Source organism: Oculina patagonica, chromosome 4, assembly GCF_052425735.1.
Source record: "Oculina patagonica isolate OP01 chromosome 4, crgOcupat, whole genome shotgun sequence".
Lineage (NCBI taxonomy): Eukaryota > Metazoa > Cnidaria > Anthozoa > Scleractinia > Oculinidae > Oculina > Oculina patagonica.
Window position 1 is genome coordinate 34,165,280 of NC_135761.1, and position 27,779 is coordinate 34,193,058.

The window sequence follows — 27,779 nt, forward strand, 5'->3', positions numbered from 1 at the left end:
CCGACCCACCATCACAAGAAACGAGGCGATGGGAAACGAAACATTTTATTGGGATGGCTTTTGTTGAGTGTCAATTTAGAGCTAGAACTGTAAATTCAAAGTTACAAGTGTAATGAAGATAAGTAACAGTGATTCTGCGGTTAATTTTTAGTGCTTTAAAACATCGTTTTTGAATTTGCTAAATTAAATTAAGTCAGTCCCTAAATAAAATCATGTTTCTATCATGGCCCTAACCAGCCACCGTAGAATTGTGATTTTTAATTTTTGTGCCACTAGTTCTCATTTTGGTGCAGTCTGAGTAGAAATTTCTTCTCAAGATGCCGTCGTTTAATTTTTTTTCACCTGCGAGATGAAGAGGTAAGCAATTAAGTGTGATATAACTAAGCTTTAACTTATTTGCGTCTCAAAAATGTCATTTTTACCCCTGTGGAGTATGTACGTGAAGTAGGAGAGTGTAACAATGCTGTGAATTTCAAAGAAAATCTTCCACAAAGGGTCAGCAAAGCCGAACCAAAGGTAGCATGGACAGTAGACCTATGAAAACGTTTTGCATAGGGGAAGTAGGCCATAGTTTTAAAATTGGCATTGCCACTTCTGCTTCCTCGCAGGGCTATCTGATTACAAAAATAAATTAAATGGCAGATAAAACCTTGATTGTTACAGGTGCTAGTGCCAATTTGTCTGACCATTACCAGAAATCTGGCACAACTGACTAGCATTTGTATTGTGCATACTCATTGGCATGTATCAAGATGGCAGAACGAGAGCGAAAGGAAAACAAAATCACTCATTGATTACAAAGCTCTGCACTCCTTATCTACAGCAGATATCTACCGAAAGAAACAATATTGCCCAGATCTAAGATTTTCAAGTGGAAAGACTGGTTTCCAAACGGACTAGCGGCAAAGTAAGTTTTTTACTCATCTTTGCAATCTGACACAAATACATAAGGTTTTGAGTTCATGTCTTAACTGCTTAACAGTCATTCTGTTATGTTTATCCATGCTCCATTTGTTTCCTTGTACATCAGCCCCATTGAGATAACTTTGTCGTTTCCGTACACTTTCTTTCATTCGTTTTCGTCCCTGTCTTGAAGATTTCTTCCTCCCAGTAGGATGCTTTTCTTTTATTGTACTGCCTTTTTTCGACGTTTTTGCTTGTTTACAAGCTAAAATGGTAGAATAGGGGTTATGTGAACAAGATTTGGAACCACATATTTGTAAACTCTCAAGGGACTGTTTTAATTTCTCAAGGGATTACTTTCCGCTGTGGGTGTTCACTTGCGATCTTGTGGAAAAAACGTGACTTGTCACATTTACAAACGTTATATAACAATTTTAAAAGTGACATGTCAGCTCTCTTATCTCAACGCACGTGTGTCTGAAAGGCGTTCTATAAAAAGCGTCGCACAAACAATGGATTGCGTAACTAAAACACGAATAAATAATCACTAGCACTTACATCGTTTAAAAATTACAAACGTCAAAAATAAACCATACCAAAAAACTCGCTCTTTTGAAAGATATTATTGAAGTTAAAACAAATGCAAGAGATGGGGGCTTCTTTTAGGTTTTAGAGACCTCGCGTTGAGCTGTTGACAGCAATGTTGCATGAATCGGCTTTACAACATGCGATCGTATCTACGCAGTTCGAGTGGAATTTCAGTCAAAGACAGCAAAATTCTTTCATATTTCATCTTCAAATATAATTCGAAAGCATTCACTGTATATATGGCTTTTGTTTAATCCTGGGTCTTGATATCCGACCCTCGCAGAGCCTAGACAAAACGCAGCTTGAGTGTCACGATTTATTTACGCCGCAATTATATGCGCAATGTTTTCTCCGACAGTAGTCGGAAATATCCGTATTTTTTTTTCGTGCTTTTTCGTGGAGCAATCGTAACGATACGGCCTTGAACACATTGAACAGCGATCTACCTATAACAATTCAAATATGGCGTCGCAAAAACAAAGCGTCGAACGCATATTTTGCTGTTTCATTTGCTAATTTTGCTGCCGTAATCGACTGCCTCGAAAGGTCCTTGCAATTTTAAAGTATAGAAATGTCAGATCTCGCTGAAATTTGCACTGTTTATTTGTGTAATGTTAAGGAATATGTGTATAAATACCCGGCGCGGACGAGCCATTTTTGACAAAATTATATGGCTGCATGCATTTCCTCCGCGCCTCTACAAAGAAACTGTAATGATAAGTTCGAAGAACAATGCACAGGATAAACCTTCGACTCATACTTCATGCAAAAACGTTGATATCTCGAAGAGACTTTGATTGGTCTCTCGTGGTGCTTTAGTGCCTCCTACCTGTGTTCAACAAGCAGAACATCCTGAGATGCATCCCACTTATTGGATTTTTTAAAATATATTATTTAGCATCATCATTTTTTTCAATACATGTAACGTCAACGCCAAAGGTGCGCCTACAGAAAAGCTTCCGACACTGAGCTTTTACTGATTCACATGCCAGGTGTTGAGTTTCACAGGGCTTGGTTCCCCCTAGGCTCTACTTTGCATACGTTGTTTACAAATGATCTATTAAGTCCGGAGATAAGTTTATGGAATCATTATCAGAATCTGGGCCAATTCCCCTTTGTAAAATCACCTCTTCAGAAGTCTTCTATGTAATTTTCGGATTATTATCAGAAGCTGGGAATAGGTGGCTAGATAAAATAGATCAATAAAAATAATAAAAAAGGCACTATGTAACTTTGATTATTAAAATAACGATATTACGTGCTATATAACACGCGCGTTTTAAGAACCTTTTTAAGGTCTTAAAAGACACGCTTTTTAAGACCTTAACAAGACACGCTTTTTAAGAGGGCGTCCGTGTTACAACGGACAAGGCACTTTTCGGACCTTTACCGATTTCCCTGATTTTTTCAGTGAAAGTCCCAGTAACAAATATCACATTGATTTGGATCAATTCGATATTTTATATCTTTTGCGAGGCGATTGTCATGCAATTCGCCATTGGAGACTCCGTAAACTTGCTATAAATGATGGTCGCTGCCAAAACTTTATTACAGTGGAACCCCGATATAACGATCTTCGATATAACGATATTCCCGATATAACGATGAATATGTTACGTCCCGGCAATAGTAAAATGTATGGGACGGAACCCCGATATAACGATTCCTCGATATAACGATATAAATTTACTGCCCCCTTGGCACATCGTTATATCGGGGTTCCACTGTACCCAATTCAACGAGCTGATTATTTTACATATTGAAGTTTCATCTTCCCTCGATAGTGTAGAGGTTTAATAATTGAAATCTATTTAAGTTTTGTTTAAGTTATGATTTTTTTAATTTGACTCCCAACAAACTCCGGAATGTGCAAAGCGTGACCATGCCCGTAGTTGAAAGCCATTTTCTCGAATGTGGGACCTGATCTTGAATCGTGCCTATTGTAACTCAAAAGTACTAACACCATAGTAGAAAAGTATGAAATAAAATTTGTGGGCACTCTTTACTGCGCGCCGTACAGAGCTCCACGAATTTCCCAAATATTCGCCATTTTGATCCAAAACAAAGAAAACGCTTAAGAGACCACTAAACCAATTCCAGAACCGTAAATGTTTGGAGATGTGTTAAATACTTCTAGAAGTCAGACTGTAAATGGAAAATATTTTTCTTTCGCAGTTCCAACCGTTTTAGCCGATTTCTCGGTATTTTCAACGCTCACAGCAATAAATATATCACTTTCGATCAATATGCAAATTTCGGCAAAAGCCCGTTTTGTCACGGAACATCTGTATACCGCAAACAATTTGCCTAAAAACATATTCCAAAGCAATTATTTCCTTCTTACCTAGCCGGGCGATAAGATTCTTTAGGTTTCTATGTAAAAGCTTTCTTTATGTTCGTGGCTGTAGAGAAGCTGTTTTCATTTCCCAAGCTGCGATAAAACAGTGTTTGTTTTGCCGCAAGACTGACTTGTTTGTTTCAGTCTAATTCAATTGGTAAAGCCTTATTTGTCAAACCCCTGTCGGCCCCTATTTTTGTTTTTCTCTTTGCAAAACCTTTTAAAAAAATTGTAAGCTTCCGAGATGTTTTTTCATACCCATAGGGTTTTTATTTGCTTCACTTTTTTTCGGAGGGATTTATTTATTTAGATATGAACTATTAACCGGTCAAAAATTGACATTACATTAAATTGCATTTAAAAACGTAAACATTTCAATTCCCTAACTATACAATTCGTAAAACAAATCAACGTGTCTCTGCTGTTGCTTACGTAAACACACTTGTCTTTTTAAGGTGTCTGATACCTGCACATAGCACTGCATGCGGGCAGGTCGCAAAGATATGCGAGGTGAAGAAGAAGAAGCCTTTATTTAATAGGGTTACTCCGTCAGCTTTACAATAAAAACTGTTATCCTTAGAGGCCCTAGTAAAAAATAAAAATTAAAAAGTCGCTAAGGGTCTTACAATGTAAGGGATGTGGCCAGGTGGTACGACGAAGAGATGAAGATCGTCATATCTCAGACAACATTAAGCGCCACTTCAAACTTTTAAAGATGGATCATAATGCCATTATGTGGCAGCTTGAAGCGGTAAGCGATTTTTTCAACTTTATTATTGTTACAGATATTTTAACTAGAACTTTTTACAGGATGCTAATGCTATCAAAGACTACTGTACACATGTCAATAATAATGACATGTCATTATTATTGTATTCAATAATATCGTTTCCACGCAAGTCGGCGTGGCTTTTTCAAAAAAAGGTAGCATCACCTTCGAGTATAACGTAGAAATAGAGGGATTATTATAATGTTGGGAATATCAAAAAAGAATCCCTTTGTGGCCCTTCGTTAAATAAACTGAGGTACCATTGTGGTGGGATTTTTTTTACAAGGCATCCTGGGTAAGACGTTAAACGAATTAGGACTGAGTATTGTGTTTCTAACCAAACACAATCAAGCGTTTTCGGGAAGGAACTTCACTTCGCTGTCAGTGCTTTTTTCGCTTCACAGTTTTTCTATTTTTATTGTTTTATTTTGGAAGTGGAAGTGCCCTCCCTCTCTTTGGCTGTTTTTCTTTAGTGAGACATTTTACAGACCTTGAAAATAAATTTGATCAACCTTGGTTACCAAATGCACTCCAAGATAAGTTGCCTTAGGTTAAGAGTACATGCGGACTTCCTGATTGTGAATTATCTCCTTCTTAAACAGAGTCAAATCGGCATTAAAGCCAGACGGGGTGGGCAAAAAGCGGCGATGAAGTGGATAATACCGGATGATACAAACCAACACCAAGAGCTTTGCTCCCCAGTGTTTTTTAATCTTGCCAAAAAGTGGAGAATTCACCTAAAAAAGCAAGAGGTGCTCTTGGAGTACAACCAATGGTTGGAAGAAGTTGTAGCCTTCATGAGGTAGCATATTATTGAAAGAACTATCTAATGTCTTCTATATAATGTTATTGATTTTCGTGCATGGATGACAAATATGTTGCCTATATCAAGCAAACTGATTAAAACTCGGGATCAGTATGGAAAGATAAAAAGTTCGCTTTTCTTAATATCAAGAATAAACCAGAGAACTAGAAACAGCATTGAAAAAAAGACCAACGTCTTGTAGTTTCAGGAAACATTGCCCAATTTCATTAATTTCTGCCTGAACTTTGTTCGAAACTATTTTAAGAAGCCAATAGCAGAAGGAAGTAGAAAGGAAAAGAATCAGGGTTCTTTTAAACTTCAATTCTTTTTTACCATTGGTAACAGAACTAAATCTTTTTAATATCTGATATTTATCCGATTTTGTTTTTATAGGTTTATTGTGGAGCTCCAGAATGGTGAACAACAAGTTTTTTTGGATAATTTTAGGGTTGTTTTAAAGGAGGGAGAGTGTGTGAGTTTTACGTTAAAGTCAAGGCCCGTAAAGGCAATAATAGTGGTCCTTGAACTCGCGGAGCCAGAAAAGTTTAAATCTCGTAGTGTATAATTAAATCAATAAATGCCCCAGGAGCCCATCTGTGATGCAGTGTGTACTCAAGTAAAGGTATTTTGAAATAATATTTCAGCGGCAACACGTCATTGATTGGGCAGGACTTGTCTGCACTTGCGTTGACCCTAAGTTTTTCACCGTTTGCCCACTAAACGTTACGATTGCCCTCATTACATTTTAAAAAATGACTTTTTGAAAAATTGGGTGAACTTTCAACTTATTTTCAACTTACTCAAGTTTCACTTCAATCCACTTGGGTTGCCAACAAGTCATTCAGACACAAATAACTTAAAAGCTGTCCTAATCAGTTACTAGCTAAGCTTGATGCGTGCAGTAAAATAGTTTTGGATGATTGGCCTAAGGTTTCCGCCTTAAAATAATTATTTTGCCTTTTTTGGTTTGAAACTATTGAAAAACCTTTGCCAATCATTGCTTGTTTCCATTTTTTTACTTTTTAATCCCCTGATAAGTACGAAAAAGGTTCACAATTTCTGTTATACATGTTGAAAACAAGTCAACTACATATTGTGCGACAACATCATATTTTTATATAATGGCAAAGGCAAGCGCAGGAAGGCAGGAAACGTTCATGTGCCATACCCATGTTTCGGGATATCCAACAGAGAAGACAGTTTATGGTTATGTAAATTGACTATAATTATTGTGATTACACTTCAGCATTATACTGTATATGATGTAAATTATAGTAAACATAGTAAGTAAGCATTGTAAGCAGTAATAGTAAGCATTTAAGCCCCTTGCTACGTAGGAGAAAATAATCAGTATAAAACTGACTCGATTGCGACATCACCCTCTTTTTTAAAGTCAACTTGGCTGTGCGTCTTTGACTATTTGCTCTCATAGTTCACCACTTAATTTTTTCTGATTGTTGGTTTAAATTTATCACGTTAAATTTAGTTGTTAAATCTCTGCTTTCAATGGAGATTTTGTTTTCATGAGAAGTAACAAATAATTCTTGATGCTTGTTTTTTGTTTGTCGTGAGTGGTAAACAATATAAACCAATAGACTAATAGCTGATAGTTGCCCCTTGATAAGATAGGTTTGTAGTATGTTAACATGTTAATGGGTCGGAGTGGCATTCTCTTAATGTCAACAGTCTTATTTATTCGTCCCAACATTTATTTGGTTGTAATGAAAAAGATTCGTGCTCAATAAAGACGATTTAAGCAATAGAGGACTTTTTCCGTGCTTACATAGCCTCATCTAAACACGAGGGGGGTTGGGATTTTCGAACCACACGGATTCCTCTGGCCCCTTCCAGAATCGCTTCGGGAACTGGAAAAAAGCGCTACAATTGGGGTTGAGCTTTCTGCAGTACAGTAGCAAGGTATTAAATTCGTCATTCCGGTGCTCAGTCTGGTACATTCTTCCAAGCTTCTCGTAATTTGTGGCAGTGTCATCTATACCGCCTTGGCCTGTTTTGCTTGACTCGTCGTGGGCCATGGTTGCGTACCATTTGTTGTTTTCATCCTGGAGGAATAGGAAACTGGACTTCGTCAAGTTTCTCTGCCCTTCCCGTCCACGTCGACAGAAATACAGGGTCACATGAAACCAGACATTGTATAGGAGGCCTTGAGGAGTTGTTGGACTGATAACATCGCTCTCTTTCAGACTACGTAAATCCTCACGCTCGATGGCAGGTTTGTGTTTGACATTTTGTTCCCCGTGCTTCTTTATATCTTTCAGTGTGGCGTCTAACATTTGGTTGGACTGCTGGAAAGCTGGATAAGTTGCAATGTGTATGCCTTTCTTGTGTAGTGGATTGTTCAGATAGCGCTCTAAACCATTTCTGAATCCCAGTAGTGTGCTTCAAACTCGCCAAATAAGATGAAACAATACAAACTACCGAAAAACTTCCTGACTAATAGTTGACTTCACATCTGAGAATCAGTCAGATAAAATTGAACCAGGAAAAGCAGTTTTTTTACACATGCAAATAATCTCAAAAGCGTACGCGTACAACTAGCGTGCGCACTGTTCTCTTGTCAGATGAATTACGCATGTGTTAACAAAATGATTTCCAGTTTGCAGAAAAAATCTAAATACTTGGCAGTCTTCAATTTGATTCACTTTTTTTCGACGTTATATTTTTCCGACCTGGAAGTATTCATTTGCTTAAATCATGTTTAATAAAAATTTTATGGACAAATCAATATTTTAAATCTCTCTAAAAAAATTATTTTCCATAATGAAATGAAACCCATACTTACCAAGATACAAAAACAAATAAAGATCATGACACCATGAATGATTTTCTGATAACATGCAAAACATCAAAAATTTTAGACTTTTTCTTTGTTGGTCACGTGATCATGGGCGTGGCCCGATGACGTCATATTTACGTTATGGACTGAGTAAAAGATTCAACTATAACTAAAGAAAAATTGCTAAAACTATATAACCGTGAATGTCCCTAGCAACGGGTCCAAATATATACGTCAGTGGGCCCTTAAAAAGCATGCATTGTAAGGTCTTAAAAAGCGTGTCTTGTAATGTCTTAAAAAGCGTGTCTTGTAAGGTCTTAAAAAGCGTGTCTTGTAAGGTCTAAAAAGCATGTCTTGTAAGGTCTTAAAAAGCGTGTCTTGTAAGGTCTTAAAAAGCGTGTCTTGTAAGGTCTTAAAAAGCGTGTCTTGTAAGGTCTTAAAAAGCGTGTCTTGTAAGGTCTTAAAAAGCGTGTCTTGTAATGTCTTAAAAAGCGTGTCTTGAAAGGTCTTAAAAAGCGTGTCTTGTAAGGTCTTAAAAAGCGTGTCTTGTAATGTCTTAAAAAGCGTGTCTTGTAAGGTCTTAAAAAGCGTGTCTTGTAAGGTCTTAAAAAGCGTGTCTTGTAATGTCTTAAAAAGCGTGTCTTGTAAGGTCTAAAAAGCATGTCTTGTAAGGTCTTAAAAAGCGTGTCTTGTAAGGTCTTAAAAAGCGTGTCTTGTAAGGTCTTAAAAAGCGTGTCTTGTAAGGTCTTAGAAAGCGTGTCTTGTAAGGTCTTAAAAAGCGTGTCTTGTAAGGTCTTAAAAAGCGTGTCTTGTAAGGTCTTAAAAAGCGTGTCTTGTAAGGTCTAAAAAGCATGTCTTGTAAGGTCTTAAAAAGCGTGTCTTGTAAGGTCTTAAAAAGCGTGTCTTGTAAGGTCTTAAAAAGCGTGTCTTGTAAGGTCTTAAAAAGCGTGTCTTGTAAGGTCTTAAAGAGCGTGTCTTGTAAGGTCTTAAAAAGCGTGTCTTGTAAGGTCTTAAAAAGCATGTCTTGTAAGGTCTTAAAAAGCGTGTCTTGTAAGGTCTAAAAAGCATGTCTTGTAAGGTCTAAAAAGCGTGTCTTGTAAGGTCTTAAAAAGCGTGTCTTGTAAGGTCTTAAAAAGCGTGTCTTGTAAGGTCTAAAAAGCGTGTCTTGTAAGGTCTAGAAAGAATGTCTTGTAATGTCTTAAAAAGCGTGTCTTGTAAGGTCTTAAAAAGCGTGTCTTGTAAGGTCTTAAAAAGCGTGTCTTGTAAGGTCTTAAAAAGCGTGTCTTGTAAGGTCTTAAAAAGCGTGTCTTGAAATGTCTCAAAAAGCGTGTCTTGTAAGGTCTTAAAAAGCGTGTCTTGTAAGGTCTTAAAAAGCGTGTCTTGTAAGGTCTTAAAAAGCGTGTCTTGTAAGGTCTTAAAAAGCGTGTCTTGTAAGGTCTTAAAAAGCGTGTCTTGTAAGGTCTTAGAAAGCGTGTCTTGTAAGGTCTTAAAAAGCGTGTCTTGTAAGGTCTTAAAAAGCGTGTCTTGTAAGGTCTAAAAAGCATGTCTTGTAAGGTCTTAAAAAGCGTGTCTTGTAAGGTCTTAAAAAGCGTGTCTTGTAATGTCTTAAAAAGCGTGTCTTGTAAGGTCTTAAAAAGCGTGTCTTGTAAGGTCTTAAAAAGCGTGTCTTGTAAGGTCTTAAAAAGCGTGTCTTGTAAGGTCTTAAAAAGCGTGTCTTGTAAGGTCTAAAAAGCATGTCTTGTAAGGTCTTAAAAAGCGTGTCTTGTAAGGTCTTAAAAAGCGTGTCTTGTAATGTCTTAAAAAGCGTGTCTTGTAAGGTCTTAAAAAGCGTGTCTTGTAAGGTCTTAAAAAGCGTGTCTTGTAAGGTCTTAAAAAGCGTGTCTTGTAAGGTCTTAAAAAGCATGTCTTGTAAGGTCTTAAAAAGCGTGTCTTGTAAGGTCTTAAAAAGCGTGTCTTGTAAGGTCTAAAAAGCATGTCTTGTAAGGTCTAAAAAGCGTGTCTTGTAAGGTCTTAAAAAGCGTGTCTTGTAAGGTCTTAAAAAGCGTGTCTTGTAATGTCTTAAAAAGCGTGTCTTGTAAGGTCTTAAAAAGCGTGTCTTGTAAGGTCTTAAAAAGCGTGTCTTGTAATGTCTTAAAAAGCGTGTCTTGTAAGGTCTTAAAAAGCGTGTCTTGTAAGGTCTTAAAAAGCGTGTCTTGTAATGTCTTAAAAAGCGTGTCTTGTAAGGTCTAAAAAGCATGTCTTGTAAGGTCTTAAAAAGCGTGTCTTGTAAGGTCTTAAAAAGCGTGTCTTGTAAGGTCTTAAAAAGCGTGTCTTGTAAGGTCTTAAAAAGCGTGTCTTGTAAGGTCTTAAAAAGCGTGTCTTGTAATGTCTTAAAAAGCGTGTCTTGAAAGGTCTTAAAAAGCGTGTCTTGTAAGGTCTTAAAAAGCGTGTCTTGTAATGTCTTAAAAAGCGTGTCTTGTAAGGTCTTAAAAAGCGTGTCTTGTAAGGTCTTAAAAAGCGTGTCTTGTAATGTCTTAAAAAGCGTGTCTTGTAAGGTCTAAAAAGCATGTCTTGTAAGGTCTTAAAAAGCGTGTCTTGTAAGGTCTTAAAAAGCGTGTCTTGTAAGGTCTTAAAAAGCGTGTCTTGTAAGGTCTTAGAAAGCGTGTCTTGTAAGGTCTTAAAAAGCCTGTCTTGTAAGGTCTTAAAAGCGTGTCTTGTAAGGTCTTAAAAAGCGTGTCTTGTAAGGTCTAAAAAGCATGTCTTGTAAGGTCTTAAAAAGCGTGTCTTGTAAGGTCTTAAAAAGCGTGTCTTGTAAGGTCTTAAAAAGCGTGTCTTGTAAGGTCTTAAAAAGCGTGTCTTGTAAGGTCTTAAAGAGCGTGTCTTGTAAGGTCTTAAAAAGCGTGTCTTGTAAGGTCTTAAAAAGCATGTCTTGTAAGGTCTTAAAAAGCGTGTCTTGTAAGGTCTTAAAAAGCGTGTCTTGTAAGGTCTAAAAAGCATGTCTTGTAAGGTCTAAAAAGCGTGTCTTGTAAGGTCTTAAAAAGCGTGTCTTGTAAGGTCTTAAAAAGCGTGTCTTGTAAGGTCTAAAAAGCGTGTCTTGTAAGGTCTAGAAAGAATGTCTTGTAATGTCTTAAAAAGCGTGTCTTGTAAGGTCTTAAAAAGCGTGTCTTGTAAGGTCTTAAAAAGCGTGTCTTGTAAGGTCTTAAAAAGCGTGTCTTGTAAGGTCTTAAAAAGCGTGTCTTGTAATGTCTCAAAAAGCGTGTCTTGTAAGGTCTTAAAAAGCGTGTCTTGTAAGGTCTTAAAAAGCGTGTCTTGTAAGGTCTTAAAAAGCGTGTCTTGTAAGGTCTTAAAAAGCGTGTCTTGTAAGGTCTTAAAAAGCGTGTCTTGTAAGGTCTTAGAAAGCGTGTCTTGTAAGGTCTTAAAAAGCGTGTCTTGTAAGGTCTTAAAAAGCGTGTCTTGTAAGGTCTAAAAAGCATGTCTTGTAAGGTCTTAAAAAGCGTGTCTTGTAAGGTCTTAAAAAGCGTGTCTTGTAATGTCTTAAAAAGCGTGTCTTGTAAGGTCTTAAAAAGCGTGTCTTGTAAGGTCTTAAAAAGCGTGTCTTGTAAGGTCTTAAAAAGCGTGTCTTGTAAGGTCTTAAAAAGCGTGTCTTGTAAGGTCTAAAAAGCATGTCTTGTAAGGTCTTAAAAAGCGTGTCTTGTAAGGTCTTAAAAAGCGTGTCTTGTAATGTCTTAAAAAGCGTGTCTTGTAAGGTCTTAAAAAGCGTGTCTTGTAAGGTCTTAAAAAGCGTGTCTTGTAAGGTCTTAAAAAGCGTGTCTTGTAAGGTCTTAAAAAGCATGTCTTGTAAGGTCTTAAAAAGCGTGTCTTGTAAGGTCTTAAAAAGCGTGTCTTGTAAGGTCTAAAAAGCATGTCTTGTAAGGTCTAAAAAGCGTGTCTTGTAAGGTCTTAAAAAGCGTGTCTTGTAAGGTCTTAAAAAGCGTGTCTTGTAAGGTCTAAAAAGCGTGTCTTGTAAGGTCTAAAAAGCGTGTCTGGTAAGGTCTAAAAAGAATGTCTTGTAATGTCTTAAAAAGCGTGTCTTGTAAGGTCTAAAAAGCATGTCTTGTAATGTCTTAAAAAGCGTGTCTTGTAATGTCTTAAAAAGCGTGTCTTGTAAGGTCTTAAAAAGCGTGTCTTGTAATGTCTTAAAAAGCGTGTCTTGTAAGGTCTTAAAAAGCGTGTCTTGTAAGGTCTTAAAAAGCGTGTCTTGTAAGGTCTTAAAAAGCGTGTCTTGTAAGGTCTTAAAAAGCGTGTCTTGTAATGTCTTAAAAAGCGTGTCTTGTAAGGTCTAAAAAGCATGTCTTGTAAGGTCTTAAAAAGCGTGTCTTGTAAGGTCTTAAAAAGCGTGTCTTGTAATGTCTTAAAAAGCGTGTCTTGTAAGGTCTTAAAAAGCGTGTCTTGTAATGTCTTAAAAAGCGTGTCTTGTAAGGTCTAAAAAGCATGTCTTGTAAGGTCTTAAAAAGCGTGTCCTGTAATGTCTTAAAAAGCGTGTCTTGTAAGGTCTAAAAAGCATGTCTTGTAAGGTCTTAAAAAGCGTGTCTTGTAAGGTCTTAAAAAGCGTGTCTTGTAAGGTCTTAAAAAGCGTGTCTTGTAAGGTCTTAAAAAGCGTGTCTTGTAAGGTCTTAAAAAGCGTGTCTTGTAATGTCTTAAAAAGCGTGTCTTGTAAGGTCTAAAAAGCATGTCTTGTAAGGTCTTAAAAAGCGTGTCTTGTAAGGTCTTAAAAAGCGTGTCTTGTAAGGTCTTAAAAAGCGTGTCTTGTAAGGTCTTAAAAAGCGTGTCTTGTAAGGTCTTAAAAAGCGTGTCTTGTAATGTCTTAAAAAGCGTGTCTTGAAAGGTCTTAAAAAGCGTGTCTTGTAAGGTCTTAAAAAGCGTGTCTTGTAAGGTCTTAAAAAGCGTGTCTTGTAAGGTCTAAAAAGCATGTCTTGTAAGGTCTAAAAAGCGTGTCTTGTAATGTCTTAAAAAGCGTGTCTTGTAAGGTCTTAAAAAGCGTGTCTTGTAAGGTCTTAAAAAGCGTGTCTTGTAAGGTCTTAAAAAGCGTGTCTTGTAAGGTCTTAAAAAGCATGTCTTGTAAGGTCTTAAAAAGCGTGTCTTGTAAGGTCTTAAAAAGCGTGTCTTGTAAGGTCTAAAAAGCATGTCTTGTAAGGTCTAAAAAGCGTGTCTTGTAAGGTCTTAAAAAGCGTGTCTTGTAAGGTCTAAAAAGCGTGTCTTGTAAGGTCTAAAAAGCGTGTCTGGTAAGGTCTAAAAAGAATGTCTTGTAATGTCTTAAAAAGCGTGTCTTGTAAGGTCTAAAAAGCATGTCTTGTAATGTCTTAAAAAGCGTGTCTTGTAATGTCTTAAAAAGCGTGTCTTGTAAGGTCTTAAAAAGCGTGTCTTGTAATGTCTTAAAAAGCGTGTCTTGTAATGTCTTAAAAAGCGTGTCTTGTAAGGTCTTAAAAAGCGTGTCTTGTAATGTCTTAAAAAGCGTGTCTTGTAAGGTCTTAAAAAGCGTGTCTTGTAAGGTCTTAAAAAGCGTGTCTTGTAAGGTCTTAAAAAGCGTGTCTTGTAAGGTCTTAAAAAGCGTGTGTTGTAAGGTCTTAAAAAGCGTGTCTTGTAAGGTCTTAAAAAGCGTGTCTTGTAAGGTCTTAAAAAGCGTGTCTTGTAATGTCTTAAAAAGCGTGTCTTGTAAGGTCTAAAAAGCATGTCTTGTAAGGTCTTAAAAAGCGTGTCTTGTAAGGTCTTAAAAAGCGTGTCTTGTAAGGTCTTAAAAAGCGTGTCTTGTAAGGTCTTAAAAAGCGTGTCTTGTAAGGTCTTAAAAAGCGTGTCTTGTAATGTCTTAAAAAGCGTGTCTTGAAAGGTCTTAAAAAGCGTGTCTTGTAAGGTCTTAAAAAGCGTGTCTTGTAATGTCTTAAAAAGCGTGTCTTGTAAGGTCTTAAAAAGCGTGTCTTGTAAGGTCTTAAAAAGCGTGTCTTGTAATGTCTTAAAAAGCGTGTCTTGTAAGGTCTAAAAAGCATGTCTTGTAAGGTCTTAAAAAGCGTGTCTTGTAAGGTCTTAAAAAGCGTGTCTTGTAAGGTCTTAAAAAGCGTGTCTTGTAAGGTCTTAGAAAGCGTGTCTTGTAAGGTCTTAAAAAGCGTGTCTTGTAAGGTCTTAAAAAGCGTGTCTTGTAAGGTCTTAAAAAGCGTGTCTTGTAAGGTCTAAAAAGCATGTCTTGTAAGGTCTTAAAAAGCGTGTCTTGTAAGGTCTTAAAAAGCGTGTCTTGTAAGGTCTTAAAAAGCGTGTCTTGTAAGGTCTTAAAGAGCGTGTCTTGTAAGGTCTTAAAAAGCGTGTCTTGTAAGGTCTTAAAAAGCATGTCTTGTAAGGTCTTAAAAAGCGTGTCTTGTAAGGTCTTAAAAAGCGTGTCTTGTAAGGTCTAAAAAGCATGTCTTGTAAGGTCTAAAAAGCGTGTCTTGTAAGGTCTTAAAAAGCGTGTCTTGTAAGGTCTTAAAAAGCGTGTCTTGTAAGGTCTAAAAAGCGTGTCTTGTAAGGTCTAGAAAGAATGTCTTGTAATGTCTTAAAAAGCGTGTCTTGTAAGGTCTTAAAAAGCGTGTCTTGTAAGGTCTTAAAAAGCGTGTCTTGTAAGGTCTTAAAAAGCGTGTCTTGTAAGGTCTTAAAAAGCGTGTCTTGTAAGGTCTTAAAAAGCGTGTCTTGTAAGGTCTTAAAAAGCGTGTCTTGTAAGGTCTAAAAAGCGTGTCTTGTAAGGTCTAAAAAGCGTGTCTGGTAAGGTCTAAAAAGAATGTCTTGTAATGTCTTAAAAAGCGTGTCTTGTAAGGTCTAAAAAGCATGTCTTGTAATGTCTTAAAAAGCGTGTCTTGTAATGTCTTAAAAAGCGTGTCTTGTAAGGTCTTAAAAAGCGTGTCTTGTAATGTCTTAAAAAGCGTGTCTTGTAAGGTCTTAAAAAGCGTGTCTTGTAAGGTCTTAAAAAGCGTGTCTTGTAAGGTCTTAAAAAGCGTGTCTTGTAAGGTCTTAAAAAGCGTGTCTTGTAATGTCTTAAAAAGCGTGTCTTGTAAGGTCTAAAAAGCATGTCTTGTAAGGTCTTAAAAAGCGTGTCTTGTAAGGTCTTAAAAAGCGTGTCTTGTAATGTCTTAAAAAGCGTGTCTTGTAAGGTCTTAAAAAGCGTGTCTTGTAATGTCTTAAAAAGCGTGTCTTGTAAGGTCTAAAAAGCATGTCTTGTAAGGTCTTAAAAAGCGTGTCCTGTAATGTCTTAAAAAGCGTGTCTTGTAAGGTCTAAAAAGCATGTCTTGTAAGGTCTTAAAAAGCGTGTCTTGTAAGGTCTTAAAAAGCGTGTCTTGTAAGGTCTTAAAAAGCGTGTCTTGTAAGGTCTTAAAAAGCGTGTCTTGTAAGGTCTTAAAAAGCGTGTCTTGTAATGTCTTAAAAAGCGTGTCTTGTAAGGTCTAAAAAGCATGTCTTGTAAGGTCTTAAAAAGCGTGTCTTGTAAGGTCTTAAAAAGCGTGTCTTGTAAGGTCTTAAAAAGCGTGTCTTGTAAGGTCTTAAAAAGCGTGTCTTGTAAGGTCTTAAAAAGCGTGTCTTGTAATGTCTTAAAAAGCGTGTCTTGAAAGGTCTTAAAAAGCGTGTCTTGTAAGGTCTTAAAAAGCGTGTCTTGTAAGGTCTTAAAAAGCGTGTCTTGTAAGGTCTAAAAAGCATGTCTTGTAAGGTCTAAAAAGCGTGTCTTGTAATGTCTTAAAAAGCGTGTCTTGTAAGGTCTTAAAAAGCGTGTCTTGTAAGGTCTTAAAAAGCGTGTCTTGTAAGGTCTTAAAAAGCGTGTCTTGTAAGGTCTTAAAAAGCATGTCTTGTAAGGTCTTAAAAAGCGTGTCTTGTAAGGTCTTAAAAAGCGTGTCTTGTAAGGTCTAAAAAGCATGTCTTGTAAGGTCTAAAAAGCGTGTCTTGTAAGGTCTTAAAAAGCGTGTCTTGTAAGGTCTTAAAAAGCGTGTCTTGTAAGGTCTAAAAAGCGTGTCTTGTAAGGTCTAAAAAGCGTGTCTGGTAAGGTCTAAAAAGAATGTCTTGTAATGTCTTAAAAAGCGTGTCTTGTAAGGTCTAAAAAGCATGTCTTGTAATGTCTTAAAAAGCGTGTCTTGTAATGTCTTAAAAAGCGTGTCTTGTAAGGTCTTAAAAAGCGTGTCTTGTAATGTCTTAAAAAGCGTGTCTTGTAAGGTCTTAAAAAGCGTGTCTTGTAAGGTCTTAAAAAGCGTGTCTTGTAAGGTCTTAAAAAGCGTGTCTTGTAAGGTCTTAAAAAGCGTGTCTTGTAATGTCTTAAAAAGCGTGTCTTGTAAGGTCTAAAAAGCATGTCTTGTAAGGTCTTAAAAAGCGTGTCTTGTAAGGTCTTAAAAAGCGTGTCTTGTAATGTCTTAAAAAGCGTGTCTTGTAAGGTCTTAAAAAGCGTGTCTTGTAATGTCTTAAAAAGCGTGTCTTGTAAGGTCTAAAAAGCATGTCTTGTAAGGTCTTAAAAAGCGTGTCCTGTAATGTCTTAAAAAGCGTGTCTTGTAAGGTCTAAAAAGCATGTCTTGTAAGGTCTTAAAAAGCGTGTCTTGTAAGGTCTTAAAAAGCGTGTGTTGTAAGGTCTTAAAAAGCGTGTCTTGTAAGGTCTTAAAAAGCGTGTCTTGTAAGGTCTTAAAAAGCGTGTCTTGTAATGTCTTAAAAAGCGTGTCTTGTAAGGTCTAAAAAGCATGTCTTGTAAGGTCTTAAAAAGCGTGTCTTGTAAGGTCTTAAAAAGCGTGTCTTGTAAGGTCTTAAAAAGCGTGTCTTGTAAGGTCTTAAAAAGCGTGTCTTGTAAGGTCTTAAAAAGCGTGTCTTGTAATGTCTTAAAAAGCGTGTCTTGAAAGGTCTTAAAAAGCGTGTCTTGTAAGGTCTTAAAAAGCGTGTCTTGTAATGTCTTAAAAAGCGTGTCTTGTAAGGTCTTAAAAAGCGTGTCTTGTAAGGTCTTAAAAAGCGTGTCTTGTAATGTCTTAAAAAGCGTGTCTTGTAAGGTCTAAAAAGCATGTCTTGTAAGGTCTTAAAAAGCGTGTCTTGTAAGGTCTTAAAAAGCGTGTCTTGTAAGGTCTTAAAAAGCGTGTCTTGTAAGGTCTTAGAAAGCGTGTCTTGTAAGGTCTTAAAAAGCGTGTCTTGTAAGGTCTTAAAAAGCGTGTCTTGTAAGGTCTTAAAAAGCGTGTCTTGTAAGGTCTAAAAAGCATGTCTTGTAAGGTCTTAAAAAGCGTGTCTTGTAAGGTCTTAAAAAGCGTGTCTTGTAAGGTCTTAAAAAGCGTGTCTTGTAAGGTCTTAAAGAGCGTGTCTTGTAAGGTCTTAAAAAGCGTGTCTTGTAAGGTCTTAAAAAGCATGTCTTGTAAGGTCTTAAAAAGCGTGTCTTGTAAGGTCTTAAAAAGCGTGTCTTGTAAGGTCTAAAAAGCATGTCTTGTAAGGTCTAAAAAGCGTGTCTTGTAAGGTCTTAAAAAGCGTGTCTTGTAAGGTCTTAAAAAGCGTGTCTTGTAAGGTCTAAAAAGCGTGTCTTGTAAGGTCTAGAAAGAATGTCTTGTAATGTCTTAAAAAGCGTGTCTTGTAAGGTCTTAAAAAGCGTGTCTTGTAAGGTCTTAAAAAGCGTGTCTTGTAAGGTCTTAAAAAGCGTGTCTTGTAAGGTCTTAAAAAGCGTGTCTTGTAAGGTCTTAAAAAGCGTGTCTTGTAAGGTCTTAAAAAGCGTGTCTTGTAAGGTCTAAAAAGCGTGTCTTGTAAGGTCTAAAAAGCGTGTCTGGTAAGGTCTAAAAAGAATGTCTTGTAATGTCTTAAAAAGCGTGTCTTGTAAGGTCTAAAAAGCATGTCTTGTAATGTCTTAAAAAGCGTGTCTTGTAATGTCTTAAAAAGCGTGTCTTGTAAGGTCTTAAAAAGCGTGTCTTGTAATGTCTTAAAAAGCGTGTCTTGTAAGGTCTTAAAAAGCGTGTCTTGTAAGGTCTTAAAAAGCGTGTCTTGTAAGGTCTTAAAAAGCGTGTCTTGTAAGGTCTTAAAAAGCGTGTCTTGTAATGTCTTAAAAAGCGTGTCTTGTAAGGTCTAAAAAGCATGTCTTGTAAGGTCTTAAAAAGCGTGTCTTGTAAGGTCTTAAAAAGCGTGTCTTGTAATGTCTTAAAAAGCGTGTCTTGTAAGGTCTTAAAAAGCGTGTCTTGTAATGTCTTAAAAAGCGTGTCTTGTAAGGTCTAAAAAGCATGTCTTGTAAGGTCTTAAAAAGCGTGTCCTGTAATGTCTTAAAAAGCGTGTCTTGTAAGGTCTAAAAAGCATGTCTTGTAAGGTCTTAAAAAGCGTGTCTTGTAAGGTCTTAAAAAGCGTGTCTTGTAAGGTCTTAAAAAGCGTGTCTTGTAAGGTCTTAAAAAGCGTGTCTTGTAAGGTCTTAAAAAGCGTGTCTTGTAATGTCTTAAAAAGCGTGTCTTGTAAGGTCTTAAAAAGCGTGTCTTGTAATGTCTTAAAAAGCGTGTCTTGTAATGTCTTAAAAAGCGTGTCTTGTAAGGTCTAAAAAGCATGTCTTGTAAGGTCTTAAAAAGCGTGTCTTGTAAGGTCTTAAAAAGCGTGTCTTGTAATGTCTTAAAAAGCGTGTCTTGTAATGTCTTAAAAAGCGTGTCTTGTAAGGTCTAAAAAGCATGTCTTGTAAGGTCTTAAAAAGCGTGTCTTGTAAGGTCTTAAAAAGCGTGTCTTGTAAGGTCTTAAAAAGCGTGTCTTGTAATGTCTTAAAAAGCGTGTCTTGTAAGGTCTAAAAAGCATGTCTTGTAAGGTCTTAAAAAGCGTGTCTTGTAAGGTCTTAAAAAGCGTGTCTTGTAAGGTCTTAAAAAGCGTGTCTTGTAATGTCTTAAAAAGCATGCATTGTAAGGTCTTAAAAAGCGTGTCTTGAAAGGTCTTAAAAGCGTGTCTTGTAAGGTCTTAAAAAGCGTGTCTTGTAATGTCTTAAAAAGCATGCATTGTAAGGCCTTAAAAAGCGTGTCTCAGTGTAAGGCCTTAAAAAGCGTGTTTTGTAAGGCCTTAAAAAGCGTATCTTGTAAGTTCTTAAAAAGCGTGCTTTGTAAGGACTTAAAAAGCATGCTTTGTTAGGCCTTAAAAAGCGTGTCTTATAAGGTCTTAAAAAGCGTGCTTTGCAAGGTCTTAAAAAGCGTGCTTTGTAAAACATTGAAAAGTGTGTCTTGTAAGTTCTTAAAAAGCGTGTCTTGTAAGGCCTTTAAAAGCGTGCACTGTAACGCCTTAAAAGAGTGTCTTTAACGCGCGTGTTATATAGCACGTAATATCGTTATTTTGGTGATCAAAATTACATAGCGCCCTTTTTCATATTTTTCATTATCTATTTTATGTAGCCACCTACTTTCAGCTACTGATAATGATCCTAATTTTCCAACTTTAATAATCCTTATAGTCCCGGATTTACCACTGCTTGAAGTCCTGAGTTGAAGACTCCTTTAAGTCCTAAGACTCTTAAATTTCTGACTTTACGATTTCTTAGCGTCCAAACTTGTAAGTCTCTCTTAAGTTCTGAGTTTAGGACCTCTTGAAGTCTGGACTTAAAGGACCTTTAAGTTCTAACTTTAAAACGCTTAAAAAGTCAATTAATTTAATTAATGTTAATTTCTCCATAGATGTCTTATCCCATCACACACACTGAATTGTGCAGCAGTCAGCACTTACAGTGATGTCAAAGGCAATCACTACTATTGCTATTACACTACTATATCATTAATTTCAAGTAGTTTATGTTCAACAAATACTATTTTACTATAAATTTTTAAGAAACTGAACGCAACATTTCACAGACAAACTAGACAGTTGTACAACACTGACACTTATACCACAAGTAGACTAACTGCTACCGCAACTGACTCTTTTACTGGACTAACTACTAACCACCGACTATAGGTTAGCACCTCAGGCTGTCAGTCGTAGTCTCCAGTCAGATATGAATAGACTACAGAAATGGTCAGATAACAACAAGATGGATTCTTAAAGAAAAGAAGACCAAAGAAATGGTCAGCTAGACAAAAGAATGGGAACCAACAGTTGCAAATAAAATAAAATGCCACTGAGCTTGATCAGGTGAACTCACAAAATGGGCTGGGAGTCACAATTTACTCCAAACTGTCCCTCGATGAACATATCAATGACCTCTGGAGAAGGGTTTTACAGCCTATTGCTGTGCTGAAAAGAATTAGAAATTTCTCCCGCTTCAACAGTGGATAGCATATTACAAGGCAATGATCTGTGGTGTGGCCATTGTGTTCTCTGGGGAATTTGCAGAGGGTTCTTTGTCTCCAGAAGCGTGCTGCATGGGTTCTTGATGCCAACACGTGAGCGAACAGTGTTGAACTTTTCAAGAATTTAAATTGGCTTCCAGTTCACCTTGAGGTGAAAATAAACATAAATAAACATTGATTTGTGTACAAACGTAACAATGGCCAAAGCCCATCCTGTACAAACTTTTAGTGCCAAACTGTAATAAATGAAAGGACAAACAAACAAAGAATTTAAATCGGAAAATTCAAACTGGGCATCCGTGTTCGCGGTGCACGCTAGGCGCATGCCAACTTTTTTCTCGAAAGATCGCTTGCCAAAGTTTAAGTCTTTTGTAGATCCCAGTGCCCCACAACTACAGTTCAGTCACACACGATCAGTAACCCATGCTTCAATCAGTTCCCTCCACTTTTCTCCAGCAGTTTCTCCAGTATGTGTGAGCAACAAGCAACGCGATCGGTAAGAGTTCTTTTTTATAAGAGCCTCATTGGTGGTGTTATAACCCTCTCCGTATAATCTCGGTTTTAGAGCTTTTCAAACTTTCATTGTAGCTAACATTCAGTGATAGAGACGTTTACGATTTTATGGAGGAAATGCAGTGCTACGTTGAGGGGCATCTTGGGCTGTTAGACGCAGTAAGTAAATTTTTGCATTATATTGGGTAATGCAAATCGACATTTTATACTGAAATAGAGGATAACAAGACGAAAAAAAAGAGCTACAGAAAGTTCAGTTCAATTTTGCATACTATAAGTTGACAAATTTGCACGTGAATGTGAATTCAAGTTTACTCATTATACAGAGAAAGCTCTTGAACTGAGTATTTCATTTTTTGATCTAATTTTCAGGTGAGACCCTCTGTGAACTATCTTGCTCGGTGGTAGGTAGTAATTTCTCTCTTTTAAAGATGAAGTTGTTTGAAAAGAAAAAAGCTTCACTTGGTTTATAAGCCGTTCCATGCTAATGGTGTAATATCTGTCACCTTTGTAGGGACAGAACGGTGTTGTTAGCTGTCCGATTTATTAGCGGGCAGCCCACCATCAGAGATTTGTTGGAGGAACAAGGTAAATATATAACTCATCTTAAAGAAATATTTAACCACATACAAGCAATCTCATTTGACTTTTGAATCTATGTCATGTAAGAAAATTTTCTGCGGGCTGACTGAATAATTTAATACGGTTTATCTGACTAAGTGCATACATCTGCCGTAGGCACCCAACAGACTCATAAAAGAAAAAAACGAAGACGAGGACAATGGGGAACAAAAAAAGAAGAAGAGCAATTAAATAATTATAAATAAGCAAATAAATAGATAAGCGAAAACCTTGTGCGCGGCATAAGACGAAGGTGTAATTTTTTCCCGCACCTTCCTTTCCTGTCACACGCTTTATGTAACAGGGTCCTCTTTACTTTTATGTGAATCGTCACTGAGGTTATTTTTCGTAGCGAAACGTCATTTGGGCTTTTGAGTTAAGTGATGTACAATTTTAAGATCTATTTACGATGCGCGATTTTTAACATCTAGAACGTTGCCTGTGAAAGAAAAAGTTTTGCCACGTGCGCGATCGTGACAGGCATCAGTAATATCCAGTCTTACAAAATCGGTCCCTGAGTGTAACAGTCTAAACAGAGTTTGATTTTGCATCAACCGTAAAACAAAGAAAGAAACAATAGGCGGCAAGTTCATTGTTAAGTTTGCTGCCTCATCATGAGATAACGAGTATGGTCGCACATTCTTAGCAACCAATGAAAAAAGCTCATTTGAAGCATCTATGAATATTAACAAGCGTCATGACAGACCTATACACTTTTCCCAACTGTAAGTAAATGTCCCAAGAACAATAGGCATTTCTCCCTATGATTTTCCAATCAAATAAAGGATGCGCATTTTTTCCTCTGGTTGGAATTGTCGTCATTCTTTTGATTTGACCAACAAGGAATTAGTGATTGTTCCACAAGCAGATTACTTCTTCGTGCCTTAGTTTTGCAGAGTTGTTGTTCTCTTCACTTGAGAGAAACACCTTGTTTCATTTATCATGAACATTAAAAAAGTAATGGTTTTTACGCTTAGTCCACCGCTACCAGTTCTTCGCGCAGGCCAAGTCTGAAAAAAAAAAAACAGAAACAGAGAGCCAAAGGCGCCACGTCATACTTATTCAAAAATAGAAGACCAGTTAATTCTAAAAGCGATTAGAATGTTTGGATGAGACTGGAGGGAGGTGTTGGCTTTTCTGAAAAGAAACTGGGAGGTCCTGGGCAAAGATGGGGAGATCTATCGTGATTGCAACCTCAACGACAGAAAGATGCACGATCGTCTACGAAAGCGCTCCACAGTCTTTCTCAGAAAAGCAAAGGACACAATTAAAAATTTTGTTTATGAAGCGGGGTTAATATTCCTCTAAAATGGAAAGAATTGAAAAATCTTGGTGCTTTTCATGCACTCTGTGTCAAAACAAACTGCGTTAAAACGACTGTTTTGAATATATGTGCTTTGCCTTCAAAATGCTTAATGTCAGTGTATGTGTTACGTAGCTTTTTTACGTTAATTTGGCGATTTTGAGGTGCGCATATTTTGGGACACTCAAATTTTGTGATTTTGCGAAATTTTGCATTTTAATCACTTTAATATCCCGTTTTTGAGTAACACACAATTTACATTGGTTGGCAATATTATTTGACATGCCCTAGCATTAAATAAAACGACTTCATCAAAGGAACAATAACATCAAAATAAACAAAAACGCAAGGGCGGTACTAAGGCCCTGTCCACACTGACCCGAGTAAATTTGAAAACTGAGAAATTTGAAAACGCTGTGTAAAATGTTTTCCGTCCACACTAAACCAGGTAAATTTGAAAACAATACGCTTCCTTGGTGAGCGTTTTTGAAAAGCTCGGTTTTCGAAGACCGTAAACGCCGGTTCAGTGTGGACGGTTGGCCTAACCAGGGAAAACAGATGCCTTTTCAAATTTACCCGGGTCAGTGTGGACGGGGTCTAAATCTCGCCAATAGCAACAAAAGAGCAGTTCTCGCAAAGTCTACAAGTAGGTCACCATGCTTGTACGTGTAAGAGTTATTCTAATCTTGAGTCAATTGACATCCATTTACATTGCCCGTTAACCGTTGAAAACCTTTGTTAACCGTAGTTTTTCGCTTCGTTTGTGTTTAGCATTCAAAGTTAATCGTATCTTGCAAAAATTCATCTATTGCTTTCTAAATTCAAGGGGAGAATTGAACATTTCGAAAATTGCGGGATTCAGTGTTAATATCCTGCGGGTTAGCGCGGGATATTGTAACGTGACCCCTGATATCTGGCTATTTTTAAATGATCTATTATTGCAAACTGTCCTCTCTATATAACTTAGAACTGGATTCTTTGGTCAAATACTTTTTGAATGACTACAACACGTCCACTGGTCTTCAAAAGCGCTTGCCCTGCTCATAGTAGCATCTTCGACCGCCCTAGAAAAAAACATGCGTGCGCCATTGACCTTAAAAGTCTCATTTCTCTCTGTAAAATTTAAGTGAGCAATATTTTAGAGGCGTAAATTATTTTTACAAAAGCAACTCGGAGAGTTTCAAATATATATGGGTCCTTAGCTCACCGAAATATCGCAATTCCTCAAATTCCTGAAAAAGCAATTTACACAATCTTGGACAAAACTAGTTGACACATACGCATTTCACGCATTTTTCACAAATGACTCGACTTACAAGCGGGTTAAAATATCTTATCCCCCCTCCTCCCCTACTCAATGTTGTTTCTTGAGGATTGCGGCTCGACAGGCTTTGTTTTAAAAACGCTAAAGCATTAACAACATTGAAATGGGGGGGAGGGGGTTGCAAAACTAAACTCTGTTAGCTAAATGAGTGGAAATTTGCTAAGTGTTTCAACAGTTTTGTCCAAGATTGTAGTACAATTTGACACCGCCTTCTGCAGTTCTTCTTGCCAAAAAGTGTTGAAATCTCTAGCACAATTTGACACCGCCTTCTGCGGTTTTTCTTGCCAAAAAGTAATGTTTTTCACTAAGATTTTCCCATCGTTTTGTAACGTACATTGGTGTAAACAAGTTCATATTCTGAAAAAAATAACTTAGAGTTTTCAAGAGTAAAAACAAGTTGTAAATACTAATTTAAGACTTAAATAAAGTATATGAAAATGTAAAACACTGTGTGGACTATGAACTTTAAGTAATGTCCTTTCCCATACGAAGCCAATAGTCAAAAAGTACTATTTCTCAGCCACAGTTCATTCGTCGCCTATTCTGATGAATGTACCATAAACTCTAGGCCCTAAGATCTGGGCTAATACAAGTCCGAATGTTTTTGTTGTTTCTTTATTTTTTATTTTATTTTATTTTGCCACTGATTCGCACCACCCAAACTTAGTTAATTAATGCTGTGTCCTTAACGTATCCAAACGACACTGTAAATTTCGAGTTGCGTAAGCAAATGGGGCAAGCTATGAGCGTCATAAATCCAACTTCCAGTTTTTATTTCCGGCCTTCTGCCTTTGATTGTGAAATTGCATGCCTATACTGTAGTCTGCACTTAACGCGCTGCATTCAGTTAGACACTATCGGATTTTCTCCCACTGTATGTTCGCATAACCTTAAATGGAAGTTGCCAAGGTTATAAAAGTCTCCACCTTCATCGAGGATAAATATCTGGAAGAACTGAGGCAGTTTGTGACAGACAAAGGAGGAAGCCTCGAGAGTAGAAAGTAAAAATTCAGACTTTCAAATTCATTGAGTGAGGCTTTCGCGCATTCTTACTGTACAAAAACAAGAATCCAATGAACTGCAGTGAAAATGAACTAATTGCCCACGTCCCAACCATGTGAAAGCAATGCAGTATAGACCTTTCACAATATGTGAAACAAGGAATACATCCCGATATTTTTGATGTTTACAATTTTGTTGATTATTTTGATGTTTATCATTTGAAGCAGGAGTGTACAATCAAAAAATGTTAATGTGTGGTCATCTACAACAACAGCTCAAGTTCTGATGACAGACTCCAACAAATGGCATTGACGTACCCTGGAAAGTGTGTAAGTGCTTCAAAGCTTAACAATGTCAGCAAGTTCTGCCGAGATGGAGGAAAGCAAAAGGTTGGTGCCTTGGTGCAGTTCATTTCAGGAAAAGCAGAGTGAGTAGAAACTAATGAATGAAACTAACAATAATTGCCACTTGGTAAAGTTAGATATAGTCTACATAACAGCCAAGCTAAGAAGTCCATTTGACCAAAGCATATCCCAAATTCCATAACATGAACATCTAAGAAAAGTTTGTTCGATCCAGATTTCAGTGCAATAACCATAAAATATTGTGTCTCCAAGAATTACCACTTGTAGAAAAAATAAAAAAAAAAAACAATGAAATGTTATCACTACACAGCCTCTAATGATCTTGCTGAATTATTGATATTGTACATTTTACACTCTTACTGAGGAGGGGGGGGGGGGGGGCACTAGCCTAATGGATAATGTGCTGGACTTCTGGACAGTCCATGTTCAAGCCCTGGCAAGGACACTGCATTGTGTTCTCGGGCAACACACGCTACTATTATAGTGCCTCTCCCCACCCAGGTGTATAAATGGATATTGGCAAATTTACTGCTGGGGGTAACCCTGCATTGACTAGCATCCCATCTGGTGGGGGAGTAAAAATACTCCTAGTCGCTCCATGCTATAACCTCCAGCCAATTGTACCATTTGGCTCGTATGCAGACTATACATTTTTACACTCTTACTGTACAAAAACAAGAATCCAATGAACTGCAGTGAAAATGAACTAATTGCCCACGTCCCAACCATGTGAGAGCAATGCAGTATAGACCTAATGTTAATATAATTTAAAGCATATTTAAACAAAATTCAACATTTATTTATAATATCTACTTTAAATATTTACTCTTAATATTTTTAATATCTACTCTTAAATATTAAAAATAAGTTCATCTTGATTGCATTTCAGTTGGCATTCATCATTGAAAAGGACAGTAGTATTCTCAGTGACAAAGAAATTCTAGATTTTCTGTCAAGCCTCGAACAACTTGGCATCACATTGGGGGCATACAATGGAGCTTATAATAATGATGAGCATCCTCTTGTGGGGCACATTACCAACAAAGTCAATGAAAGGATCACCCACCACCAAAAAAACGTAAAACGTGGATGATTCACCAAGCGCCAGCAAAGAGCAATAGTAAAAAATCCTTCTATGTTAATAAGTCAACTAAAGCACTGGTGAAAATTGACGTTTTGATATCAGCGCCAGCTGTAGCCTGAACTGAAATGTCAAGTCATCACATGGCAACTTCTGGTCACCAAAAATTTTTAATCATTCCTTTTACACTTGAAGACGAAATACTTGTTGTTCTGGCGTAATTTGAACCATTTGTATGCTCAAAAAGAGAGTGAGTCCATGAGTCAATAGTAAATGAGTTAAATTTAAAATTACAGTTATTCCCTTTAAAATAGGGCTGTCCATACTAAGCAAATAAAACCTAACCACAAGCTAACCAGCTTTGGAGCTTATTGTAAAAACAGAAAAAAAGTACATATTTAAAAGACTTTACTTCATTTTGGGTTCAAAGCAAGGGACTCCTTTTCGGACAAGTTATTCCGATTGTTTGGAGCCCACCCTTAAGTCGTCATACCCAGCATTCAAGTGGATAAAAGAGGCAAGCAAAAAGGGAAAGTCATCCATTTGCATTAAGTGCTGGTCATATACAGAGGTCGGTTTAATGTGGAAACTGCACCCTCAAAATGAATTCCAGTGGTGTGATCCAAAATCGATGCTCGAAAAATACCAAATTGATTCAGAAGCTAATGTATTGATCGACCCTTGAAATACACGTCCCCATCCAATGGTGATAAGACGTCCAAAGTGGCCAATGTTTACTTTCACTGCCATTTAGACTGCGTACAGCCATGAATGTGACATCCCCCTTTAGCACCATCTCTGTAGTGTCCCCAAACATTGTCCCAGACCATTTTCCACTGCACATCCAACACTTACAAAGGGGATGTATCCACCTGATGTGAATTTTTTTACAATCTTTAAACTTCAACAAAAAGCAGCTGATTATGCAGCCGAAACTCACTGATTAACAGTGGTGTTCCACAGAAACTTGTTGTAATACCACTAGGGTACCCCTGCTAGTAGGAGTCTTTGGGCATATCAATGTTTTCCTTGTTTTAGTCGATTCTTTGGAATTTTTTAAGGGCAAGTAATAGATTTCATTACGTGTTCCTTCCATTCCGAGTCGTTTTTACGATTGTAAATGTTGTCGGTACATATAAGCAGCGCTTAATCAAAATGTTGTTCTTT

The 27,779-nt window shown here is 37.2% G+C and overlaps 1 protein-coding gene across 5 annotated transcripts in view; it reads left to right on the forward strand.

Moving 5' to 3' along the window:
- LOC144652314 (uncharacterized) overlaps window positions 1–27,779 on the forward strand; it is a 143,891-nt gene that overhangs the window by 99,005 nt on the left and 17,107 nt on the right. The window contains exons 3-7 of one of the 5 annotated variants that reach the window (XM_078512364.1): window positions 4,285–4,342; window positions 4,461–4,580; window positions 5,201–5,400; window positions 21,431–21,504; window positions 21,655–23,038. In XM_078512364.1, coding sequence (XP_078368490.1) covers window positions 4,545–4,580; window positions 5,201–5,400; window positions 21,431–21,504; window positions 21,655–21,743 — 399 coding nt within the window. In that variant the 5' untranslated portion in view covers window positions 4,285–4,342; window positions 4,461–4,544 and the 3' untranslated portion in view covers window positions 21,744–23,038. Of the gene's footprint in view, window positions 1–4,164; window positions 4,343–4,460; window positions 4,581–5,200; window positions 5,401–5,796; window positions 6,223–20,360; window positions 21,505–21,654; window positions 23,039–27,779 lie in introns of those variants that run through there. The other 4 variants (XM_078512365.1, XM_078512362.1, XM_078512363.1 and 1 more) reach the window with 4 other exon arrangements.